This window comes from Lagopus leucura, unplaced genomic scaffold (genome assembly GCF_019238085.1).
Source record: "Lagopus leucura isolate 7727_CA_CO unplaced genomic scaffold, USGS_WTPT01 Super-Scaffold_100001, whole genome shotgun sequence".
NCBI classification, from domain to species: Eukaryota; Metazoa; Chordata; class Aves; order Galliformes; family Phasianidae; genus Lagopus; species Lagopus leucura.
In genome coordinates this window covers 51,034,484-51,060,296 of record NW_024962262.1, presented here as the reverse complement: position 1 = coordinate 51,060,296, position 25,813 = coordinate 51,034,484, and the positions used below count along the sequence as shown (strand labels likewise).

Genomic DNA, 25,813 nt, shown 5'->3' with positions numbered 1-25,813 from the left:
GTCTCTTTTGTTGCTTTTCAAAATTTAAACCAGAAGACTGAATGAGTAAAGTTAATTTTTTGCATGCAATTTTATTTTCATTATTTTTTGCATATATGTGTCCATTTGAGAACAGATGAAAGAAGTAAAAAATCACTAGACCAATGTAAATCAACAAACATTTATTATCAGCAGGTAGTTTGCAAACTTCAGGACACTGAAAAACATCTTTTGATAAGCATTTCAAATAGTACTTTAAAACAATTTAGAGCTAAATAAATTATGTGTCTATAAAATAGAAATACTAACCAAAACTCTTCAGCACACTACAGATTGCTGTTTATGTGTAATCCTTGCAAGTTATTATGAAAGTAGCACAGTTGGGTGAACTTCTCTCTAAAAATAAATAAATAAATAAATAAATCTGGAAAAGATTTGGAATGACAAAACCAAAAACCTATTATTGATGTAGCAAGTGGAACTTTACAAGAGTTGATAAAAATTATCTGCAATCAGAACTTTCACATTTAAAAAATTCTTCTTTTTTTGTTGTTGAAAAATACACTGTCAGTTATTTAAAAAATAAGAAAAAAACCTATTTCATTTTCATTTTCATTATTTTTCTACAGAAAAAGCAAGCAAAATGGCAGTTATCTGCGAAAAAATTCTACCACAATCCTATGTTTAATAGGAACATTTTACTGTTAATAGTACTTAGTAAAGTGGCGAAAAGTTTGTCAGGAAATATCTTTTATGAAACCAGCTCACGTATCTGGAAAAAAAACAACAGAGAAACTTTTAAGCACACAGATCTTTTGTGAGTCTGAAGTGAACACAGCAATCCTACAGGTGTGCAAATGTTGTGAATAATTGCTATGGTTTTAAAGAAGTATGTTCATCAGAAAGTTACAGTGAAAAGTGGTCCATACACAGAGTAGAAGTGTCACAGGAGGAAGCGATAAGATCTTTAGCCTTGCCATAAAGAAAACTGATGTCAAATGTGTTCTTCAACAGATAAAACAGATTGACCATTGAAGGAGCTCAAAATATGTGACTGTTCTGTTCTGCAAGCATGGTAAGGCAGGGTGACTCATTGTTTCCTTTAATTTGCGTATGGATGAAATCAGGATTTGAGATAATGAGACCCAGCATCTTTTCCTTGGGGGAGTGGGAAGGGAAGGAGGAAAAAAGAGGGAAAGCTAAGTTGTATTTTGAAGGGGCAACTGCTTTGTTTTGCTTTTAAATATAGAACTAGACTATTACCATACCTTTGGGAGCCCACCAATGTTCCAAAAACAGTTAAACAACTTGAAAACAATGCTTCAACTTTCATTTCTCAAGTGCAGACGTGATGAAGCATACGCTGTCGATACCAGGGGGAAAAGTGGAGAACAGCTAGATGATATGCTTCAGTTCTCTTCTGTCCATGGGATGTGAGTGTGTTACTTCTTACCAACATGTACTCTTATTTTTACCAACACAGAAAATACAGACTTCTAATAATTCTTAAATTGTAACGAGGACCTTCAGATCTCCTAAAGATGTGACTTACCTTGTCCATATTGCCTTATATTGCCTTATATTGCAAGTGGTTTCCATTGAAATTAATGGAAAGAAAATGGAGAATTTCAAGTCTGGAAGAGTGGAGTTGCAAATTCTGTGGCCTTCATTTGAGAGTTCTTTAGACGGTACTGAATTCTTATTTTTATCAGTTAAAATAGTTACAAAGTAAATTTGCCTGGATCTTCTCTTAATATTGACAACTATGTAAGAGTTGCTGACACCTAATTAACATTGGGACTTCAGATAAAGCTAACACCAGGAAGAATTAGCTACAAACTTTTTGTTTTTCAAGCAATCGAAGTGCATTATGATTTCATTTAAAGCAAGGGCTATAAACAAATTTAGATCTTACATGCCTGTGCCATTCTGAGACTCAGAAATTTCTGATGAGGTCCCCAGTGCAGTTAGAGTACTCTGAAGGACCCTGAATGATCTAGGAGTTATCACTACACTACAGCACTGGTTCTGTGGCACCAGCTGACAGCAATTCTCATATCAGGATTAAAAATGCAGTCTAGCAATCTGAGGATGTCAAACATCTGAAATTAGAAGTCATCAGCCATCACACTGACTAAAATTTAAGTTTCAGTGTGTTAACTCTAACCAACTTCCTTCTGAAGTTTATCCAAGTATGGCTTCATTCACTACTTCCACTGCAGTGCAGTACTTGGGACTGCATACCCTGACAGAGGGGCAACTAAATTTCAGTTGGAAATGAAGAAATGTCCACAGATAACCCTGTTTCTGCAGGATTTGTACACAAATCTTGAAGAACGACAAAGAAATCCAAATGACCATTCATATGTTTAGCTGGCACGCGTCTTGATTTACTGAGCTTGTATCATTTTCTAAATCACTTTGGGGCATAAGCTGGTATAAATGCAAGAAATTCATATAATGAACCAGGAATTTTATGCCTTGGAAAAATGTCAAGATTCATAACCATTCCCCCAGCTAAATTCTACATTGCTTGATTTTTCTGAGTTAAGTGGTGGTAATTATGTGCCTAATATACACTCCTAGTTAACATGCTGGTCTCTATGAGTTCAATAATTGCTTATTCAAACAATACAACAGACATGTAATAAATAATTGGCATGCACAATTGCCTACTTTGCATCAGCAGTTGCTGTAATTTCATGTAATACATATTATGCATGACCTAAATTTGTTGTTTATTTAAAACTTCTTTTCAATGAACACAATACTTGGCTTTAAGGCCACAGAAAAGATGTTCAAAATATCTTTGATGTTATCAGATATTCTGCAAAATCTGAACTTGAGAGAACTCATGTACATTAAAACTACTATTGCATTATGGAATACTTTTAAAAAAGTGTCAGAAGCAATGGTGATATGTGGGAGTTTTCAGAAGCAGCAAGTTCAGTTAGTTAATGAGATATTTAAACAGTTACGATAACTACAATAAATAGTTCAGAGAACAAGTTTACCAAGCTGAATCTCAGGTACTGGTGCTTCAAATCTTTCTGTGATTGAATTTGCTCTTAACAGTTTTGCATGAACAAAAATTGTGGAAAGCAGTTATCCTGTTTTAACACCTCGTCCACTTGGAAGCTGCCAAAACATCAACATCATTTTGGAGGTGAAATCTCCTTTTATTAATTTGTTTGATTGTTTGACTGTTTGTTTCTTTTCCTCCATGGGGATTCAGTGCAGGTTGCAGAAGGAGCATTCTGCTTTTCATGAAGTTAATTTCCAGCTGGAAGGGTATAAGCACTAATTTTGCTATTGCTTCAGCTTGCACCATTGCATTCATATAAGAAGCAGTACAAACCATCTATCACTTAGTCTTTTTTTAAAGAAAAGGTCAAAAGACTGTAAATAACAAAACAGATCGATTAACATAATTTGACTCAGGATGTTAGCTTTGGCATTCAGCAGAAGAAAAATCCAATAACTAAATTTTATCGTAACGTATGAAAGCAACAGCATTCGCAAGAAGTTGAAAGTAGCATGGAAAAAAATCATTCTTAAAGTTCTTATCTTTGTTTCAGTATCTCCTGTACAACTGCATGTGCAGATGCTTCTCCGGAAGAGCTCTTAAACTGTGTCCTTATCTCATCTCTATCAGTGTCTGTAGCAGTGGAGTGGAGGGGGGAGGGAAGTCTGCTAAAAATTCCAGAATGCATTTCTTGTAGTTTCCCAGACCCAGTGGATGTACCAGAACACACAGAAGCCTGCAGTACCTTATGAAAGCACCAGCATGAAACCAGCTCCTGCCCAAAGCCTGTTTTCTTTCTCCTTACCAGCAATCTGCATTTAGCAAGCAAAATATTCCTGACTACCAACCCAGCTTTCTAGCAGGTTCATCCCTCACTTATCACCTCTGGGGATGAGGGTCCTCTACAAATGCAGAAACAAATCAAGACCAAACCTTATTCTTTCTCTCTCCAATCCTTGCTAAAAACTTTCATTAAAATTCCTTCTCACATAGCTAAATAAGAACTGAAAATCATTATTATAAAATCATTAAGGTTGGAAATGACCTTTAAGATCATCTAGTCCATCTGTCCACCTATCACCGATATTGCCCACTATGTCCCTAAGTACCACATCTAAACATTTCTTGAAGACTTTCAGGGATTGTGACTCAATCATCTCCCTGAGCAACCTGTTCCAGGGCCTCACCACTCTTTCTGAGAAGAAATTGTTCCTAATATGCATTATGAACCTCCCTGGCACAACCAGAGACCATTACCTCCCACTCTATTAATGTTAACTGGGAGAAGAGGCCGACCCCCACCCCACCACAATCTCCTTTCAGGTAGTTGTAGAGAGCAATAAGGTCTTCCCTGAACCTCCTCTTTTGCACACTGAACAATTCCAGCTCCCTCAGCTGCTCTCCATAAGCCCTGTGCTCAAGACCCCTCACAGCTTCATTGCCCTTCTCTTAACACACTCCAGGGCCTCAATGTCTTTTTTGTAGTGAGTGGTCCAAAACTGAACACAGTACTCCAGGTATGGCCTCACAGAAGGTGAAAATGTGACAGTGACAGTTATCAATCTCTGCCTCAAGTGCGCTGATGCAGTTTCCACATACATGGGACAGAACATTTTATATTCAGAACCGATGCTATTTCTGTCACAACTTAATAGGCAAGTCAGGTTTTGGTACTTCAGCCCCAGCCACCAAGTGACTAACAGGAGAGCTTATGAACTAGCAAGACCTCACTTATCTAGAAACAGCCATTTAACTCTTCTCATTTCATCCTGATTTCAAACTGGTGTTTCACCATTGTGCCTTTCAAGTATTTTTGGATGTATCTCAGCATAGTTCAGCCCTTGGAAAATAACGTAATGCTCTGACTCATCCTGGTGTGGTCTCCTGCCTCCATCATGCAGATACATGGGATGAAATAGCTTTTCAGTGGTTTAAGATTACTGGTTTTGTATTGGATCTTCTTTTTGCACTGGAGACCCTGGTGGCTAGCTTTAGACTGCTTATTGTCATACGTAATTAAATACATAAATTATAAATTAAATAAAGGTACACAATTACTCTGCCGTATTCTACAGATTTTTAATTGACCATATGATAAAACTCACATTGTCATCCTTACACTCTAGATGTGGAACTAGGACAGTATTTTAGTGTGTAGTTGAAGGATCCCGCATGTGACATTAACATAAGTAGGTAAGAGAAAACAAAGAAAAGAAAAAAAGGGACTGATGGTTAAATGTATATTTGATGCAGAATACTTCAAAAATCTAAGATAATCCCAAAAAGCAACTTCTGAATTCTTAATTCCATCCTTCTCTTTCCTGGAAGATAGAAACATATTAGCAAGAAAAAAACCTGTGATACTTACTACATATATTTTTAAAGATACACATATCAAAACAGGAAATGTAACAGAATGATATGGTAAAAAGTTTAAAATATGTGACTGAGTAGACTCATGAAATGAATTATTTTTTTAATTGAACTAGTAACCCTCTCCAAGATGCTAACTGTTCAATACTTCCTATTTATTTTGCTTACACTTACACCATTTCACCACCTTATAACTTGGATAAGTCATTTTTATATATGTATTTTTTTACGTTAAGTGATTGTTTGTGTCTGATTTATTCTTGAAGCTGCTCATCTTCAGCTATGGTGGCCATTTAAGTCAGTAAAAAGCCTTATTAAAATTAAGAACTTCCAAACATGGCGTGTACCAAGGTGCCCTCTTCCTTAATTCTATACCACTCAGATTCATTCTGTGGACACCTTCTATGTTCTTTAGCATATAAAATGAAGTCTTAAATGTGGATTCAAGTGTAATTCATTCCAAAAGCAGCTTTTTCCTGCCTTTTGGGCTCATATCTCTGTGATCAAGTTCTTTAGCAGATGCACAGAAAAGGAGATGAATAAAGGGTTCGACTTAAGCAGCTCTCTTCATTTGACTAGTTAGAAAAAACTTTGGGATACTTCACTTTTCAAAACTAACTACGATCTGTAATAATTTTTATGGTATGACTTCATCTACTGCAACAGTACCTATGTACTTTTTCAGTGTTACACTTCTCTTGATATAGGCATTGTCACCAGAAGAAATTAAATACGAGACACATGCATAGGACAGTGCTGAATGAGAATGGCGCTGGTAAAAATGACTGTTTTTATGCATGGCTCTCTGCAGTGTTTTTGGCAAGTTCAAACTTTTAACTACATGCCTACTGTGACTACAACTAGCTCAACAGACAGTGCATGAGAGTGAATGAAAGCTTAAAGTTTCCAGTAAGTTCAGAAGGTAAGTGCTGTTCAGCAGATTGTAGTGATATCATTTAAATGAATGCAAAGCAGCAGGAAACCTTCAGTGCTTTTCAGTGATGCATTTCTGCAGAACAATCATGCATGGAATCTATAATTATGCTTGCTTGCATTTAAAGTTAGAAAGACAGTTTTCTCACATACACACACATTCAGCTCAATCTTTGCTTCATCTAGAATAATCTCCCTGTCCTTCTTCAGAGTGAATTCTTGCAACAGAGAGATCAACTTGACAGTCTAAGAGAAATGGGTTTGACTCCCTATACAAAGTTCTTGGATGTAGCTATTGCATATCTGCCCAGAGAAAGAAAGAAGGAAAAGTTAGTTCAGTTTTTGTGATTGAATATGCCACACTGTCAGCGTGGGATTTATGAAGTAAAATTTACTGGTCCATTACTTGATCATAATCTGATATTCTATCTCTAGGACACAATTTGTGCAGTTCATTTTTCTTTCCTATCAATAATGATAAAAACTTCAGATTCCTGATCATTCCTTTTTTGATCATATCAGGTTTTATTTTTGTGAACTGAAAAAGTAGTTTTCTCTCCTTCCTCTTTCATTCACCATCTACCTGCTCTTGTTTCCTGTTTAGCTCCTGTTAGCTGTATCAACATTCCTATATCTGTCAAAAATATAGTACCATTTGCAAAACTGTAATTTGCTCCCTCTGGAGCACAGTCCGTTGGTTAAAGATATATTTTCAGGAATAGTATTACCTGATAATTCTTGGTGTCTCATAATTGCATTTTTTAGGAAACCACAGGTAGTGAGAAAAGGCAAACAGTCACTCCCTTTTCGTTATTAATGAACTTCTAGACCTTTACCAATTCTCCACCCAGTTGCCTTTTCTCCAAGTTGCAAACCATCAGCCTCTTCAGTTTTACCTCTTACAAATATTGCTCCCTACCTCTGCTTTACCTTGTAGATCTTCTCTCTCTTCTTTGTACTAGCTGTACAACATGCTTAGGAGTTGCTTTAGAATTTCAGATATGCAAATCCAGAGGTGAGATACTGCCTGTTTTTTGTTTTTGTTTCTGTTTTTTTTTTCCCCCACCAACATGGAATGATTGAAGTTGGAGATGAATCCCTTGAAAACATTTAGTCTAGCCCTCTGCACAAGTGGGATTGATCAGTTGCCCAGGACTGTGTCCAATTGAATTTTCAGCCATTTTTTTTCAGCAATTACTGTTTTTTTTTACCATCTTCACAGTACAAAGTATTTTCTTCAGATTGAATTTCATAATTTTTTTCAGTTTGTATCCATTATCTCTTGTTCTGTCACAGGTCACCACTGAGAAGTTTGGATCCATCTTCTTTACTCCCTCCATCAGTTATTTTATCCACATGGCTACGACCTCCTTGAGCCCTCTCTACACTAAATAGTCTCATATCTAAACCTTTTCTTGCATGAAATACACTCCTGTCCCTTGATCGTATGTGTGAGCTTTCACTGAACGTGATCCATTGAATTTATGTCTTTCTTGTATCGGTGAACTTAGAACTGGACCCATCACTCCAGATGTGTATCACCAGATCTGAGACAATAAGAAGAATCACCTTCCTCAACCTACTGGCAATACTCTGCCTAGTGTAGTATAGGAGATCATCAATCTTTGCATTACTGGCTCATTTTCATCTTCTTGTCCATCAGTACTCTCAGGTTCACTCCCTAAAGAAGGACTGACATCAGACCTCAACATGAACTGATCCTCGCTGTTCTGCATTCTCAGATGCAGGACTTTGTATTTAATTTTCCTGAGGTTCATGAAGTTCTCTGCCCAATTCTCCAGCTTCTTCAGGTCCCTCATAATGGCTGCACCATTTGGTTTATCAGCCACTTCTGCCAGTTTTACATGATCTGAATACTTGCTGAGGATGCACCCTGTCCCAGCATCAAAGTCATAAAGATGTTAATCTTTATTGGTCACACTACTGACTCCTGTGGTACACCACTAGTTTCTCACCTCCCACTGAACTTCATGCCATTAATCACAACCCAATGGCCCTTCTAGTTCAGCCAGTGTTCAATCCACCTAAATTTGATCCAGCCTGTGTATTGTCGATTTTTCAATGATGATGTTATGAGAGAGAGTTTAAAATGCCTTATTAAAGTAAGTGCCCACTTCTTTCCCCTAACTGACCTTGCAGTAGAATGTTATCAGGATTGTTGAACATGATTTCATATATTTGGAAATGGTTTGCAGTATCAGTGGCCCTATCATCTTTCCTGGCTGTATTTTACCAAATCTTTACGCTCGAAGATATATAAGTGTCTTTGAAAGTAATGCCTCCTATTTACTTCCACAGAAACTACAATAGATATGAAGAGCACAATAACACTGTTTGATAGAGTAATTCTCAGCTGCAAAACATTATTTGTTGACATAGTCACCATGATTAACTATACATTTTCATCAGCGATGAACAAGAGCTTGCATGCTGCAGTCATAGAAATTTTCACCAGCAGAGGTGACCCACTGTTTCACAGCTGCTATGATGGCATCATTGCTAGGTTCTGAAGTGGCTGTACAAGAGCATGATTTTTTAAAATGCCAGAGACCTTTGACTTTTAATTCTCTAAGCTTCCCATGGGTGAAAGATGGGCACCGAAATGCACAGTGGAGATCTCTACATGCACTTCAGTTTGCAGCAGATTACCAAAGAGAAGTAGATTCTGCTATGAGAATAAAAGGCTGATCTGACTCTTGTGTACTGACCTGATTTACCATGGCATTATAGGATTCTCTGTTCTTTATTTCACATACTCTAAGCACACTGGCATTATCTCCTCCTAGTGTTAAAAGTCAAAAGCATCATCATTGTAAGAATGGGATTATCTATGTATTTTTAGTGTGTCATCTTGTGGATCAAGGCCAAGAGTAAATATCGAATGAAAGTTGCTCACAGGATATTGTTTGTTTATGTTCTAGGTGAAGGAAGAAATAAACTTGAGACGATTTGCTTTGCTGAACTACATGTTGATCAAAGACTTGATTCACAGTGATGATGACAAAAGAACTGAAAAACTAAAAGGTATAAAAAGGAAGGAAGAACATCTGAGGGCAGCTATCATGGGTAGAGGACTCAGCAGAGGGCCAACGGCTACTTGTGCAGTTTAATATAAAGTCCAAATTGATGACAAAAGCACTTCTTTTGTTTGGCTTGCAGAAGTTCAAGGTCAGGCCATAAATAAAAAAGCACCATACTTCTCAGAGTATCTTCTTTGCATTTGTCTCTATTGGCAGTCACAATCACAAACACTGACTGCAGATTATCAGCTCACTCTCATTGCTTTCTTTCACTGTTGCTGAGTGAAGTTGCAGTGTTAGCATTTTTTGCAGGCCAAACATGCCAGTGCTGCATTGTGTAAGAGCCATTAGGAGAACGCACACTTTTTTACACTCTGACCTTGTCCTCACAGGAGCAGTGACCCTGGGGATGTGGGCAAGTTAATCAATTACACATTTAGAGATGTAAACTCAGGGAGAGCAGAACCCTAGGCCCACAGACAACTTTTCAGTTCATGGATTGGGATTACTCATATTTGGAGAAAAATCACACCAGATAATCACAGATTTATTCAAGAAAGCAGAATCTGTTTGAGCGAGTGGTTGGGCAACTCTTCTGGCATGAGAGTAAGTTCTGAGGTGCACAGGCTTCGCTAGATTTGGCCATTGAGTTCCAAATCTGCTGTTTGTCATCAGCTGCAAAAATAACTGAACCCAGTTCAGTATTTCAATTATCTGTTTCTTGTTATTTTCATTCCAGGAATTAATGCCTCCTTAGAGGAACTTGGTCAAAGCAGGGACTAGAAAGGCAAAAGAGTAATGCATGTGTGACTGGAGCTTCCAAGATTTGCTGAAATTTGAATAGATCTTCCTGGCATGTGTAATGGATAAATAAGTGAAAGAAGCCAACCCAAGAAAAATGAACAGACAGATCAAAACTGGTACCACATCATCTGGCTGGGGATTTTGCTGATGTTACAAAACTGATAAGACTATAGCAGCATATAGATGTCCAGGTAATGCAGGAGGAAATACATTGTAGTGCTACCTCTTGTGTAACAGCCTCCTTACCCCCGGCAGCCCACCTTTCCCTGACGCAGAAGGCCCACTAATTCTGCCTCTGATCTGTGGACAGAGGTAGCTAATGCCATGTGAAGTGCACCAAGCATGTGGAATGACAGGAGAAGGTCTTATTAGTAAGTGGGGAGGAGGCAGGCTGCTTGGTCCCCACCTACCCTATGGTCCCCAGGCGTGCTGAGATCAGCGTGCTCAGGTGTATGGTATGGTCACTGCTACTCACAACTACATAATCCTTGTTTGGATCATGGTTGTCATCACCTGTAGTATCGTGATAAGATAAAGCAAAGCAAGTATTGATAAGATTGACAGTCTTATTCTGAGAATTTATTCTATTATTATTATTATTATTACATACTGCAAAGAAAGTATGCATAGTGAAGTTCTACACTTCTGATTTGTTTGTTGCTAGAGATAGTCATTTTTTAATTTCCTGTAGTCATTTCCTCTAGTTCCCTCCCGTCTCTTGTATAAAGTGATCAAATAGTAAAGACCGAGGATTCTAATTATTCATCTCTTTACAGTCTGTTGTGTCATTCAAACCATGAGACTCATCTTTCAAGAATGTTCAGTGATCTTCACACTGGTCAACCTGGTGGGTACTCTATCGCAATCATTTGGTAAGTTCAAATCCATTTATGTTTATTTAAGAAATTGATATATTAATTACTAATATTTCTGTGGATAACCTACTTTATATGTTACAGTATTCTTTTTTTTTTTTTTTTGCCAAAAAGAATCAACAAAACAGAAATTGAGATTCAAAAGAGGTAAATATGGATTCTTAGAAAAAAACAAACAAACAACAAGAGTGATGATGAGAGTAAGAGAAATATACCCAATTTTCTAAATAAAAAAACGAAAGAACTCTGTAAGATTATGTCTACTGTTAAAGAGAGAAATATTCAAATCTTTAAGCAAGAATATTTTCCATACAAGGAATGCATAGATTCTGATAGAGTGGACTGAATCTGAAACAGACTACAGTTTTCTCACTGAAAAAAGTTGGATAAAATGAATTCCAGGTAAGATTTCATCACTTACTATTGTGGAAGAATGAAAGTTGGGAAATATTCAGCAATATTTTGTTCCTGTGAAAACAACAAGGTAAAAATAATTTTAAAAAGCAAAATTAACAAAAGCTTTAAAAACTCATTGTGTGTCTACATGCAAGAACATCTCTGTTTCATGTGTTTGACTGCAGTGCCGTTACTTGTAGTTCACTAAAGATAAATAGAATCTTGAAGAAATCACTAAAAAATCCCAAAATATAGTCTGATAACTTAATACTCATTCATTATTTTATCACAAGGACCCCATCATTCGAGAACTCTAAAGCTATCCCTTCCTCTTATCAACCTATAAATCAACTCTGTGTTCTGCTGTATGTATGATAAGTACTTTTTTCAGCAATGCAACACTGTTTAATTCTTCAAAGTTAATTGCTCCTGTGAGTTGTTGGCTTTTTTGTGAGGGGACTTGATTCTGCCTTGAGATGCTATGACTTTGTGGGACAAAAGCTGAAAGTCAGCATTCTGGTTCTTATTTAATGCAAAATATAGTGATGTCTATAGTTTGTCAAGCTTCTTCTGAAAACAAACATACAAATAAAAAAAGCCAAAAACCCAAACCACAAAATCAACCAAATAACAACAACATCAAATCCCAAACAAACAGAAAATCCCTGCACTAATCAATTTGATGAGTTATGAGAATTATACTTAAGGAGTATGCTTTGCTCCAAAATGTCTATAAAAACCTTCTGTTGCTGTCCTATTAATTCTATTGAAAATAAATTTTCTACTCAGTCAGCCTTGAGCACACATTTCAGAAACCTTGTGTGCAAGAGTTTGCACTTTCACTTGCATGTGTTCCAGTTAATGAAATGAAACTGTTCTCATATATGAGTAATTAGAGTGTAGGCTCAGTTTTGGGTATTTCTCTCCATTTGTTTCTATACACAGAACTACTGCACTATGTGTAAGTTCAACATGTGGTTACTTATCAGGTTTCATCAGTGTGAGGAAATCAAAAGTGATTTTTCTTTTTTGTTTGCCTTCAATGAGGTTTCAACTGTTCCTGTACATGTACATTCCACTGTTATCTTTGCAGATTGACATTCTATTTTTTTTTCTTTTCCTTTTTGATCTGTTCCATGACATTTGGGCTTTTAACAAAGTTCCCCTTCAATAGCAAATTTTCTTAGCAATGAAGTTTGAAAAGTGGTTTGGAGGTGGATTATAATTGCTCATGTTCTTGCTCATGGTTGCATCCTTATAATGCATTGCTCAAGGTAATTTCCTTTTTCTTCATCTGTAATAGTACTTTCTGTACACACTATAGCAAGATCTTCCATTCTTCTCTTTCCCAACAAGACCAAGTGTCCAATAGCATATGTGAGATTAAGTCCAGCGTAGAGCCCTACCATTTTCTCTCTGATTTTACTGAATATTTAGACCTTGATTATTCCTTCTGACTGATGTTCAAGAGTGCTGGTACACATTCTATACTCTGCAACATACTGTTATCTATCCTCCTAGACAAACTGACAGGTCACCCTTGAACAGAAAGTTTTTGCCATCCCTTCCTAGGCCTCCTTTCGCTATATTTTTGACCTTTTATCTAACCATTCCCTTAACACAAAAAGTAATTAAATGTGATACTGTACTCCATAGGAACATGATTTAAAATATTGCAGTTACTGTGAAAGATCTGGCACATTAGCTGAGAACAATCCAGGTTATTACAGTTGGATTCATCAAGGAAAAGAGATGAACAGTCCTCGCTCCTCTCTTTCTCTGTATCTCTTCCCACTAACAAAAGATAGGAATGATTCTGCGTCCTTAAGTGTAGGTGATTAAAAATAACATAAAATAAAGATAGTAAAATGAAATAAAGAAAGAAGCTAAAAACCTTTCCTGTTAAAGGCAAAGGAAAGATCATCAGTAAGAAACATTATTTTACATAACCTATTCATATCCTCAGTGTTTGATGTCAACTTAAATCAAACTTTAAAAACTTTAATCAGGATTTGCATCTTTTCAAGTTGAAAAAGCAAGGAAATATAAATAATGCAACATATACATGCTATGTTTTGAAAAGATGCACATAAATTTTTTTTGTTCACTGACACAAGAGGCATCTTGTGCCACAGTAATAAGACTACAAATCCCATTAAATTAGAAAGCATAGTATAAAAATTGCACTAACTGGAGATGTGGAAGCACAACTATTAATAACAAGTTTTTTTCAAAAACTTTTCTATATTATATAGCTGAATGCATTTCAAAGTTATAAATTATGTTAAGACTTCTGATGAAGTCATTTAGAGATAGAACATAGGAAAAATACGTGTCACCAAGTGTTCATTACATTCTGAGTTCCATTTCTACTACATCATTATATTTATTGTGAAGATCTTCAATAATGTATTACCTTCCATTTTAGGTACTGGAGTTTATATTTAAATGTTAAAATCTCGGAGTTCCAAATCATAAAATGTAACTTCTTTTGTTCAGTTTGGTTTTGTATTTCTTTTGAACAGAAAAAGGATCTGATTTATATGGAATGTTAAGATAGTGTGCTCTGAGTAATACTGGGGAAGTCAAGTGGACTACTCAGAAAGTGCAAAGTTTGTTCATAAATCACTGCCAGACCGGAGTCATATCGATATTCTTCTCTGTCATCCAAAAACATGCATTGAGAAACCCAAGAGTTACAGTTCCATATAAAAATTAGTTCCGTACACTAATATTTCTTTTTTTTTTTTTAAATAGAACTAATTTTGCTTAATGGAGAATATATAATTATATATTCAAATATGCTAAGTATACATTTTGCTATTTTTATAGAAAATCTGCATACAAATATTCATGGATCATCATAATATAATCATAACACTGTATATACTACATAGCACACACATGCAAATATTTAGTTCATAAAAATTAAAACTTGTTAGTATACTTGCAGACTAATAATCCACTGTCAGGCATTTTGCCATCATATTGGTGGCTTCAGTTAAAGACAAGATGATCTCTAAGACTTGCTGAGGGGCTTGGAAAGTAAGGAGACAACGGCTAGTTTCTTGTACAGAGATAAAGTTGTCTGGATAAAATCCATGTTATGACAGCTTTCAAAATTTTTAAGTTCTGTTTTGTTTCAGTACTTTTACTTCTCCATTCTTCAGAAAAACATAACAGTTTTGGTTTGAGAAAACAGTGTAGAACAAGTCTGCAGCCACTAGTTAGGAAACAGAGGACTTCTGTTCAAGAATTTCTCTTGCAGAGGAATACTCACTCTTTTTCTTAGAGCTCTGTGAATAGTGTAGCAGGGATCTGCAGCTACATTTGCTCTTGGATTTCTGTCACATGTGTTTTAAGAGAGATTTTAAGAGAATGATGTAAGAACACGATGACATCTATGCAAAAATGTCTTGATAAGCTTTAATCACAAAATTATTAAGCAGAGATGCAGCCTTGAAAATAGTTAGACATTACAATTATTTGAACCCAAGTGTTTCCACACAGCTTTTTAACATTCTTAGTGTTGATTACAGAGCAAAAGTATAGCAAACTGGAAAATATGTAAGCCTGATTATGATGAATATTCAGGATCATTAACTGTAATACACAGGTCATCAGAAATGTTTAAACAGGGATCAATCCTCTATTCTCCTCTAGGTAGGAATGTTCCTGCAGAAGTTTTTAGTGGCAGACATTTCATGCCTGGAGACAAGAGCCTGCAAATTTTACCCTCAGAATCTTGTATGTAATATTCATGATATATTTTCAAAGAATCATAGAACCATTTGAGTATGAAAGGACCTTAAAGGTCATCTAGTTCAACTCCCCTGCAATGAACAGGGACACCTACAGCTACATCAGGTTGTTCAGAGCTCTGTCCAGCCTGATTTTGCATGTCTCTGGAGACCAGACATCCAATTCCTCACTGGACAGCCTGTGCCAATGCCTCACTACTCTGATCATAAAAAGCTGCTTCTTTATGTCCAGTATAAGTCTCACTTCTTTTACTATGAAACCATTTCCCCTCTTCCTATCACAACAGACCCTGCTAAAGAATCTATCCCATTCCTTCTTATAGTCTCTCCTTAGATACTGATATTTTCTTTGTTTTCCTTTTCTTTTTTTTTTTATTCATTTAAATATAATTTCACATCTTATAGAACTCAAAATAAATACATTTGTCTTTCTTCTTGAAAGATTGCTATTGTGGTATTCTACTCTTTCTGGCTTCTCATTTTCCAAGGTCAGAGTTATCTTCAGCATTTAATTGTGGAATCCTGTTGGACACAAAATTAAAACACCTGTGTCCCCAGAAGGAGCTATAACAAAGAGGAGGCCAGGAGAAGAAAAAAAAAAAAACAACAACCATGTGCAGCCAGGGAACATCAAATTATTTTGCTTTGAGAAAGCCTATAAGCTGGAACGGGCCAAGACCACTCAGACTAAATGCATAGTTCACCTAGTTTTGCTTATCTATTCAGGTATCCTGTGTGTGTCTACCCTATCCATCTGCTGTAAATCTATGCTGTGAGCCCTTGTTTCTTGTGGTAAAGATCAGAATTTACACAGAGAATCCATGTTGCATTGGTGCCCAAAGAGATCTCTTCAGCAGGAAAATCTTACCAGGTACTATGGAGTAAAGCTGGCTTTGTTATTTAGGCATCATGCACAGTCTGCTTCTTTTGGGCCAGGAACCATTGCATTCTTTCTGATTTTGCTGCACATGGTTTCATTTTGCTCTTTTGAAATTCTAGTTTCAGTTTCTCTAGAGTATTATATTCTGTCTCCTTGCATTCTGGGCATGTTCGTGTCACATATATGCTATGTATAAGTGTTACATAAATATGTATACTATTATATTCTTACATATATATTTAATGATTATCTGAGCCTATGGCATAAACATCTTTGAAATACCGATTGCCTATAAATACGGAGTTTCTCACACTTAGTGCTGAATTTATATTCTCTGTAAATATACTGGACAGGTCAGAAAGATGCCATCAGCACCACAATAATCAATTTCAATAATGAGAAAATGCAGATCACGTGGGCAACAAGAAAACTATTCCCTGGCAAGAATGTGTCATTTTATTATATGTGAGTATTGATAATGCATATGCTTCTCTCCCTAAATAATTTACTTTGGGAAGCTAAAATACCAAAATTATTTAAGTCGTCTTTGAACTATAAATTAAACTTTCTTAACATTTTTGTAATCATTCAAGAGGAAGTTTGTTTATATTCATATCTTGCTACAAAGTTGTATAAACCCGTAAACCTGATGAATAATCAGCTGTAATAAAGCATAGAACAGCTTGGACTGGAGGGGATCATTGAATTACAACTCTCTGCCATGGGCTGGGCTGTCCCCCACCAGATCAGGCTGCTCAGGGCCCCATCCAACCTGGCCTTGAACACCTCCAGGGATGGGACATTCACAGCTTTTCTGGGCAGCTTGTGCTATTGTCTCATCACCCTCTGAGTAAATAATTTTTTCCTAACATCTAACATAAATTTCCCCTCTTTTAGTTTGGAGCCATTCCCCTTTGTCCTATTCCGCTGGATACGATGATAATAAATACGTGATAATAGATACGAAACCTTCTTTTTTTTTTTTTTCTGCTAAATGTTGATGTTAATTACACTGTTGAAAGTGTTTTTCCTGCATATTTCAGTATGTATATTATGTATATTAAGTATGTATATTTTGTATATGCATAAGAGATGTTATTTACGCAACAGAAACTCAATGTTTTGGTTGAAGGTAGTCATAAAGCTTCACATTCCCTTCTTTTTCTAGTTGATATACATGAAAGAACTAACAGCACAATCTTGAAAAAAGGCTTATGAAAACATTAGTTTGAATAAGCTATTCTCTTTTTAGAGGAAAAACAAAACAAGCTAACACAACTAACACAAAGGAAACTTGTTAGTTTTAGACTGCACCAAATCCAAGGACTGGAAAGTCAATGAGGTCATGCCAATGAATTGCCTCAAATCATAATGAAATTTCCTTCTTCAAGTTCTGTATGTGGATTTGTCTTTGTACGACCACTGAAAACAAAACAAAGAAAAATATAGTTGCAAAAAAGAATTAGCTTTTATGTCCTGATAGGAGTATTTCTGTTCACTGATATTTTTTAATTTCCAGATTCGAAGACGGCAAGCAGAAATACTGGAAAATATGTCCCACATATCTATTGACACAAGGTTATAATTCAGGATGTCTTTTTAAGACAGAAGGATACACCCTTGCTTTCTCAATCATGAACAGCAATGGAAGTGAAGAGCTTTTTTCTAAAAGACTGAAATCTGATTTCTATAGTAAGTATGTAAAATCAAAACTATATATTTTGATAGTCCTGGTGTCCCCATTCATTCTCTATTTGTGCTTAATCTGAGAAGAAATCATTTATCTGTCTGTATAAAATGCTGTTAGTGTATACAATAAGCAATCTATCAGTATTTGGAATTATGGATGCTGATTTCATACCTTTCTGTCATTGATAGTTACATAGGATCATGTGCAGCTGTAACTAGGTGGGATTACTTTGAACAGCAAGATTTGTTCCAAAATGTAGTTTCAAGATTAGAATCAAAATAAAATTTATGGATATATTGGCATATTGTAGACCTACTCAATATTCATGTCTGAAAACAAATACAACTTGTTAATTTCAAGTCTTATTATAAGAGATTTTATGTTCCTGTTTTTACATTTTCTGGTGTTGCACATAGATACAGTGCTTAAAGTGAAGGATTTTTTTTTCCTCCTAATAAATACCAAGCAGAAAATAAGGCAGTAAGAAAGAATCTGGAAAAGCCATTATCATCCAAATATACATTTAGAGCTTATTATGAATGTTTTAGAAAAAAAGATAAATCTAAAAACCTGTTAAAATATTTAACTTTGAGAATACTTTTTTGTATCTCATTTGGTAAACTATGAAAAATTGCAGCCTGGTTCCCGAATTTTGGCTATTAAACTCCCACTGATACCAAAATTAATTCAAAAGCATTAGATAACAAGGCAGAAATAATGGAAGTCTGACATCAGTTTTACAATTAGGAAGGCAAGGCTTCTTCATAACATGAAAAGGAATCAAGGACTGAGAAAGCAAGTAGCACTCTTCTCAACACTATTTCCCACTATTAAAGACTACACAATTACATAGGTCAAACCATTGCATTCTCTTAGACCATCTGAAAATAGCAAGGGATAGATTCAGTTGCACCCAGTGTTTTTGCCATATATCTCAGCGTATCCCACACTTCCTCCAGAATATGAATATATGTCTTTTAAGTTTAGTGGTACTGAATTTGTCAATCCCTTTCCAATACAGAAGAATCTTCATTGCTCTCAAACCAAAGGAACTGAAAGAAGAAGATCAGAGTCCTTTTTTAAGTAGTTTCAGGATTTTCCTGAATCGGGAGGACATCTACCTTTAAACGTGACACCTCTAATGGCGAGTAATGTCATAGAGGTACATTTTGACATTTAGTAAGGAAGTTAGCTGCAGAAGTGCATCATGTAAGAGGAATATCTACCTTGCTACTCAGGGAAACATGGAGGGATGGAAGGAATTAATTTAAGAATAAATATTTTTAAGAGGCTATTGCATGTTTTTTTTTTTTTTTTTTCTCTTTTCCTTAGTAAAGCCCAATCGACCAGAAAATGTGACCTTCAATTGGAAGGATGACACTGTTACTGTTACATGTAATAAACCAGAAAGAGGTGTGAAGTGCTTGAGACTTGAGCTTCAGTACAAAAGCAAATACGACAAAGGATGGCAAGTGAGTTGAACATGGCACGTTCAATCAATGTTGGAAGGAGCTGGAAATATTATCTCCATAAAATATAAAGCCTGGTTGTTTACTGATTGTTCTCCTCACCTTTACATTCAAAATAGTTAGTAGGAGAACCCCATTGGATTTTTTTTTTAATCTGTACAATGAACAAAATATACAATTAACAGAGCGGCGTGGTTAGCTTGGTATTTTACAGGTCATATAACTAGAAGGATTATCATGGTGGAAAGGGATAATCAAGGGATAATCAGGCTCACAGGAAAAACTCCAAAGGGAGCAATCTCCAGAAAGTAGAGATTGAAATCTCCTCAGTGGCAGTCAGCCCTTAAATGGGGGTTTAGAAGAGGTGGAGCCAGGCTCCATCCCTTCTGGTCATACAGGTGAATTGCCTTCACATGTGCTCCTGCAGTTGACTCATTGCTTGCCAAAGATGATCAATCAGAGGTTCAGGTTGTGATTCAACAATTCCCATACAGATCATAGAAGTCTACCATACAGAAGTCATTTACATTTTGAGTTATATCTACTTGCTACACAAAGAACTGGGGACAAGGTAAAGGGAAGTTCATAAATACCGAACAGCAAAGGAAGATAAAAGCAGAAAGCTGAATAGAGTTAACAGAGAAACAGCATGAAATAAAAGGAAAGAAAAAAGATGATACAGGATTTTTATTTATTCTGGCTAGCTGTTATTTACATATTATTTCACAGACTTAAATCTACCGAGGCACCTGTAGAACATGTAAATATTTTGTGAATTAAAGTTTCTTTTTTTATACTGTAAGCAGAAACTGTAACATAGTACTCTGTATGTTGACTGTTAGGCTCTTTAGCTCACTGTCAAATAATGAACAATGGGGATGAATGGGAAAGAATAGGTCAAGAAGAAGAATTCCTCAGAATTCAGAGAAACAAAATTTTATTTCTGAGGTTTTGGTCTACTCCTTGTTCTAGTCATGATCATAGTGGAGTTATGTTCAAGCATTCTGCCTTGAAAGCTGGAATTAACAATTATACACCTTCCTTCTCAGTCCAGAACTTCTAAGTGTTGCAGAGTTGGAGAGCAAGGCTTTGATCCAAGGAAATGCTATTCTTTTCGGGTCAGACTGAAGAGGATAGTACCCTCTTGCAACGTAGTTGATTTCAGCAGTGACTGGGAAGCAGAAACATTTTGGATGAATAGCACATTATTAGGTAACAGCTGTGCTATATTCATATATTGTCTAAGTGCAAACTGTTAAGAGGTGACTGCAAAAAAAGTTCAGAATGTGCAATCAGTTTTATATTTCACTATGTTCCATCTTCTGTTATCAAAGAAACTTTGTTCCTGATGATTCATAACACTACAAATTTATGCATTTATCTACAAAGTTAAAAATGTCCTTATTATTTGTGTTACAGTAGCGTCTAGGATTCCCCGGTGACAGTGATGTGCTGCATGCTGTGTATATATTTTGTGTGTATATATTAATATACACACATACACAAATATATGTGGATTTACATATTTATGTAAAACATAAACATACGCAGGCACTCTGGTGACAGATGATACATTAACATCAAACTTGAACTCTAAGAAAAACCTTTACGCTCAATTTTTTAAGACTGATTGCTTTAAAATACATCTAGTAGTGCTATAAGACCAGAGTTATAACTGTCTGGTGTTCATATTTGCTGAAAATGGGGGAAACATGAAATGGGAGCAAAGTCATTAACAACATTGCTTTCCCACCAGGAAGACCCATTTAACTGTATGTAATTGGTTTCAATTAGACTTTTGGTGGAAACTACTTCTATTGGTTATCAAAACAAAAAACAGATTTATTGTAAAACTGAATGTACACTATCTCAAGGGAATACAGGCTGCCCAGGGAGGTGGTGGAATTGTCATTCCCAGAGGTGCTCAAGAAATGTGCAGATGTGGCATTTGAGGACATGGTTACTGGACATGAATGGGGATGATGGCTGGACTAGATTATCTCAGAGGTCTTTTCCAACCTTAAAAATTCTATGATTCATATCATCTAACCACAGAATTCCACCCACTAGGCTTTGTTGGAATTATGAGACACCCAAATGTCCATTCTACCCAGACCTGAGTTTTCTATGATACAACTAACTCACCCAAAGAAAATCAGTATACACAAAGCTAGGCTCAAATCCTGGAGCATAAGAATGTACTACTTGTGCACCAGTGGTAGGAACAGTGCTGACTTCCAGAGAAGTTTATTGCACCATGCAGATTGTGAACCTGCTGTCCTCTGCTGTGGCAGACAATGTCTTTCAGAAACACAGAGGACAATGTGTACCTTTGAGAAGTGAGAACATGGCAGCCCTACCCACAACATTAGACCAGAGGCTATCAGCAGGCATGTATGTGGATGGCAAGTGAAGAAAAGACAGACAAATAGTTGTTTTGAGTGTCCCTCTATCATAAGTGACCTTGGCACAGCCTCCTAAATGGAGCAAGCATTCCACTTCAGGACTTCAAGGAGTGATTGCCTCCATATCACAGGAAGACATGACAAAAGCTGTTCTCAAGAAAATTCAGCCTCTGAATGTCTCACTGGATGTTCACAACTTTTCTTGTGACTTTCTGACAGGCTAAACGAAGCGAGCAGGTGGAACAGGCTGCCATAGGAAAAGGAGTGACTATGGAGTACTATTTATAGATTGGTCCTAATAATTAACTTAATTAACTTAAGTTTCCGTAGCATTTATCTGAAGAGCAGAAGTTCAGTATGAGGAAGGACAGTTTTGTGGTGCCTTTACAAAAGCTGCAGGAAAAACACTGAGAATGCCAAAAGCTGCAAAAACTCATTGGTTCAGATACATACCTGTTGAATCCTGTCACTAGTTACTTTCTGGTTGTTAGCACTCGCATTTTGTGCGCTTCTTTGGTATATGTGGTGGTGGCATTTTTTGTTTGTTTGTTTTATTTTGGGAAATCTAGGCTATGTGCAAAGTCCAGTTACAGCTTTTTATCGTAGGAAATAAGATGTTTAGTTTACATGTAAAATTAGTTGCAGCTCTGGAGGCTGTAGGTAGGTCTATGTAAGACACACCGTAGCAGAGAACTGCTGTATCACCCTTAGTGCAGTGAGAGAACATAAAAATCATCATTCTGAATGCTTCTACTCTTTGCACATATGCACCTTCCTTTGTTCTGTAACAGGTCAATAAAAAAAAAAACAAACATGATTTTATTTTGTTGCACAGTTTGGGGAAAGATAGCTTTTCTTTTCAGTTTCAAAAGAAGAACTGATTTTTTTTTATATTTGTTCCTAAATTTTTATTCTATTTTTTTTTTATTAATAGGAGAAGTCAATGTTCTAGCATGGTTAGGAATATTTCCTGCTAGAGCAAACAATAAAATTTTCACTTGCTTTCTTCTGCTTATTCCTAGATTCATGTGATGATGAAATGAAAACCCAGTCAAACACAGTAATTCTTTTAAGTTGTTTGATGGCAGTACTTCTAATAATATTTATCCTCTTGATCCTTCTGTGTAAATGGCAGAGGTAAGTATAATTTCACTGCTTACTACTACTGTAGAATATTTACCTTTCCAGATTATAATTTTTTTTTTTCTCTGTGTTTACATTTGTATTTACTAACTCAGCCAACACAGTAAAGCTTTGACTAGTACATAGAGCAGAACACTGCTGGCTGCCCAGCTGCAAGTTTGCGTGTATTCCAGATTTTACTAGGCATATCATTCTGTTATACTGCATAAATCTCATCAGATGATTGTTTTATTGTAGTAATGCAACAATACTATTTTTTGATGTTGACACATATTTACAAGAAGCCAAGGATACTGACACGCAGATCTTATCTGTGGCTTCAGCAATGTGTTGAAGTAGATGTTTGTGCGAATGACAACACCATAATAGAACACCTTTTTTTTCTCTTTGCAGACTTCAAAAATCTGTTATGCCTACTATACCAGATCCAAAATATATATTTACTGATCTCTTCAATGATCATAGTGGAAACTTCCAGGTAAACATTTCCTTCCTAGCAAACAAATCTATGAACTTTGCAATGCTGTGAGTAATCTGAAAGCAGCTACCAACACATGTTTTGGGTTGATGTTGCTTCAGATGTCCTCTGACCCAAGAGAAAAGCCCTTCCCCCTATGCAGCATCAACAGATCAGCACTGTAATACTGCTTTGGTACTGCATAAGAGGAGTTGTTACAGAAAGTGAGAGAAAAATTTCAGAAGAAAATTTAAGGATGTCCAGAGGCACAATATCTGGGGAGATGCCAGAGTGGCATTTGCATACATTCCTTCTAATGACAGCTTTAATCCATACTGAAGCTTTAATCCACAATACTATATTGCATAACTCTCCATATAAATTTAGTCTGAATTTAGAGTAGATGAGGACTTGGGTCAAAGAATGTGTGAGTCCACCAAGGAAAGAATATAGGGTATTTTACACATCCCAGGTTTTCCAAAGACACTGAGTTCTCTGACAACAGCAACAGAACCTGAGGGAATGGCATGGATCTGCGTCATGGAAGGATCCATGAACCCATGAACACCCTTTCCATCTTAAGCAATTCTATGTTCTATAATTCTGTGATCTTTGTGGGTCATTTCTAACTCAGCATACCCTATGATTCTATGATTTTATGGTTTAATGTGTTCTCTGTAAGTCACAGGATCTTGTATTTACTTGCGGAAAACAGTCTTTCTTCTTGTCTTTCTCGGTTCCTTGCATTATGTTTTCTGCTTCTGTATGTTACTCCCTTTTCATCTTCTCCATTGTGGCTATCCCTGGAAAGATGCCATTGTTTAAAGGAAAATCCAGGTCTATACAGACAGGTTTCTTTTGATTGACCACTTAGAACCTGCCAATATCAACCTTTTCATTCTCCTAGGAATGGATAGATAAAACTGATCATGCAGTAGTACAAACCAAATTGGAATATGAAGAGCTAGAATGCATCATCGAGGAAGAAAACCAGCAAACAGACAAGAAGAAAAGTGACAATCAGGAACCTAGGGAAAAAATCTTCAGCTTTTCAGGAGCAACTGGAAATAATAGTCCCAAAACAACTCAGAATGCCCGCCTGATGCCAACATTCAATAATACAGTTTCTTTTGCTGTCCCCCAGAATGTAGTGAATGATGACATGTATGTGATGTTATAAAACCTGCATAATTCAGAAGGTATGAGGAAATGATATGTAAGATCCTGATGAGTATGTGCAGAGGCTGAATAGAAAATATTATCACAAGTAGAAACGCAAGAAGAAAGATGCAAGTCTGTATTATCTGATTCCAGATAGGTTCTTTCCAAGAACTTATGATCTTATGAGCAGGCTAAATATTTGATGTAAATGTCTAATGATTTATGGAGTTAAGATTTCGGATTATAGTTGGTTTTTATATGTAGGATTTAAGTAAGTCCCATTTTCATGTTAGGGGAGAGAACAAGAGCTGTTCCATGGCACAATTTCAACAGCTGAGATTCAGTCCTTGCGCTTTTGTAGTGCAAACTACATCATTACTATTCTCAAATGAAAAGAAAATTAAGATATTTGTCTCCTAATGGTCTTTGTTTCACAAAGGCCAGACAGCATACTGTTCATTTTCATAGTGATAATATACTGCTTTACTGTATCTCCTTATATTAGAAGTGCTTGCTTTTGTAGCTGCTTCTCCAGTTGTGAAATTTTGTTCTTCATGGTATGCATCAAAAATTTTTAAAAGAGAAAGAATAAATCATGTGTCTATGAACAGAAAAGGGAGGATGTACGCTGTTGAGTTACAATTTATCATGTAAATATTGCTGTGCAGGCAGTTTCCTCCAGAATAGCAAAGATTCATGGACTGCAGTCAGGTCCTTGATATCTTACTGTGTCTCGATGTGACTACCTCAGCTTCTTGCAGAGATCAGGTTCATTTTCTACAATATTTATATTTAACTAAATTTCTTTTATTTCAAACTATTTGTAATGCAATGAAGTAGAATTTAAAACTGTAAATAAAAGCTTTATTTTCAAACTCTGTTCTACTGTTTTCTAAAGCTTACCAACTTTTGAATGTTTAATTTTTTACTTAAAATGCCACATACTACAGTTAGGTCTCATAAACAAAATCTGAGGTATTCTGTTAATTACCCTAACATCTAAGCTACACTGAAAACAAATTTTGTAAAAATGTTAAATGCTAAAACATCTTTTATATGTATATGTAAGGTCTTGTAGATACATTGTAATTATATGTTGAAATAGTTCCAGATATTTACATGAACATCAATCAGTCGTTTAATGATTTTATCAGTTGAATAAATTTTGCCTACTGCATACTTTTATGAACTAATTCATACTGTAACTTGCAGATGACACCTATCATAAAATTACAGAAATTAATATTTTTTGCTCAGCATTTTAATGCCAGATGTCCTTGGGAATTGTATACAGTAATGTAGATATATTAATTTCCAGAATTGGTTTCTGATGACCCAGTTTGCCATACAAGGACAAATCCAGAAAATGCATGCCAGTAACTGCAAAACTTAACTGGGAAGACACATTTCTCTATTTTATC

The 25,813-nt window shown here is 36.0% G+C and overlaps 2 protein-coding genes across 3 annotated transcripts in view; both read left to right on the top strand.

The window, feature by feature from the left end:
* The window catches only part of LOC122177412 (interleukin-5 receptor subunit alpha-like), a 46,230-nt gene extending 36,789 nt beyond the window's left edge, over positions 1-9,441 (top strand). The window contains exon 12 of the mRNA XM_042866789.1: positions 9,253-9,441. Within this exon, the coding sequence (XP_042722723.1) occupies positions 9,253-9,441 (189 nt within the window). The remainder of the gene's footprint in view (positions 1-9,252) is intronic.
* A 394-nt stretch (positions 9,442-9,835) lies between these two features.
* Positions 9,836-25,197, top strand: CRLF2 (cytokine receptor like factor 2). Of its 2 annotated transcripts, XM_042867815.1 has the most exons (10): positions 9,836-9,957; positions 10,091-10,346; positions 10,932-11,027; positions 16,421-16,532; positions 17,587-17,759; positions 19,090-19,229; positions 20,276-20,438; positions 22,654-22,768; positions 23,168-23,252; positions 24,139-25,197. In XM_042867815.1, the coding sequence occupies exons 3-10, from the start codon at positions 10,952-10,954 to the stop codon at positions 24,409-24,411; spliced, it is 1,137 nt and encodes a 378-aa protein (XP_042723749.1). In that variant the 5' UTR covers positions 9,836-9,957; positions 10,091-10,346; positions 10,932-10,951; the 3' UTR covers positions 24,412-25,197. The 2 variants fall into 2 exon arrangements, with proteins under 2 accessions (XP_042723749.1, XP_042723750.1); XM_042867816.1 differs by lacking the exons at positions 9,836-9,957; positions 10,091-10,346; positions 10,932-11,027 and adding an exon at positions 11,412-11,432.
* The last annotated feature ends 616 nt before the right edge of the window (positions 25,198-25,813 follow it).

What these genes read in the sequence shown, in the direction of transcription:
- CRLF2 (XM_042867815.1), top strand. Translation starts at nt 10,952, where the DNA reads ATGAGACTCATCTTTCAAGAATGTTCAGTGATCTTCACACTGGTCAAC. An exon ending in TACTCTATCGCAATCATTTG is followed by an intron (nt 11,028 to 16,420) that starts GTAAGTTCAAAT and finishes TATACTGGACAG; the next exon opens with GTCAGAAAGATGCCATCAGC. An exon ending in CTTCTGTGTAAATGGCAGAG is followed by an intron (nt 22,769 to 23,167) that starts GTAAGTATAATT and finishes TTCTCTTTGCAG; the next exon opens with ACTTCAAAAATCTGTTATGC.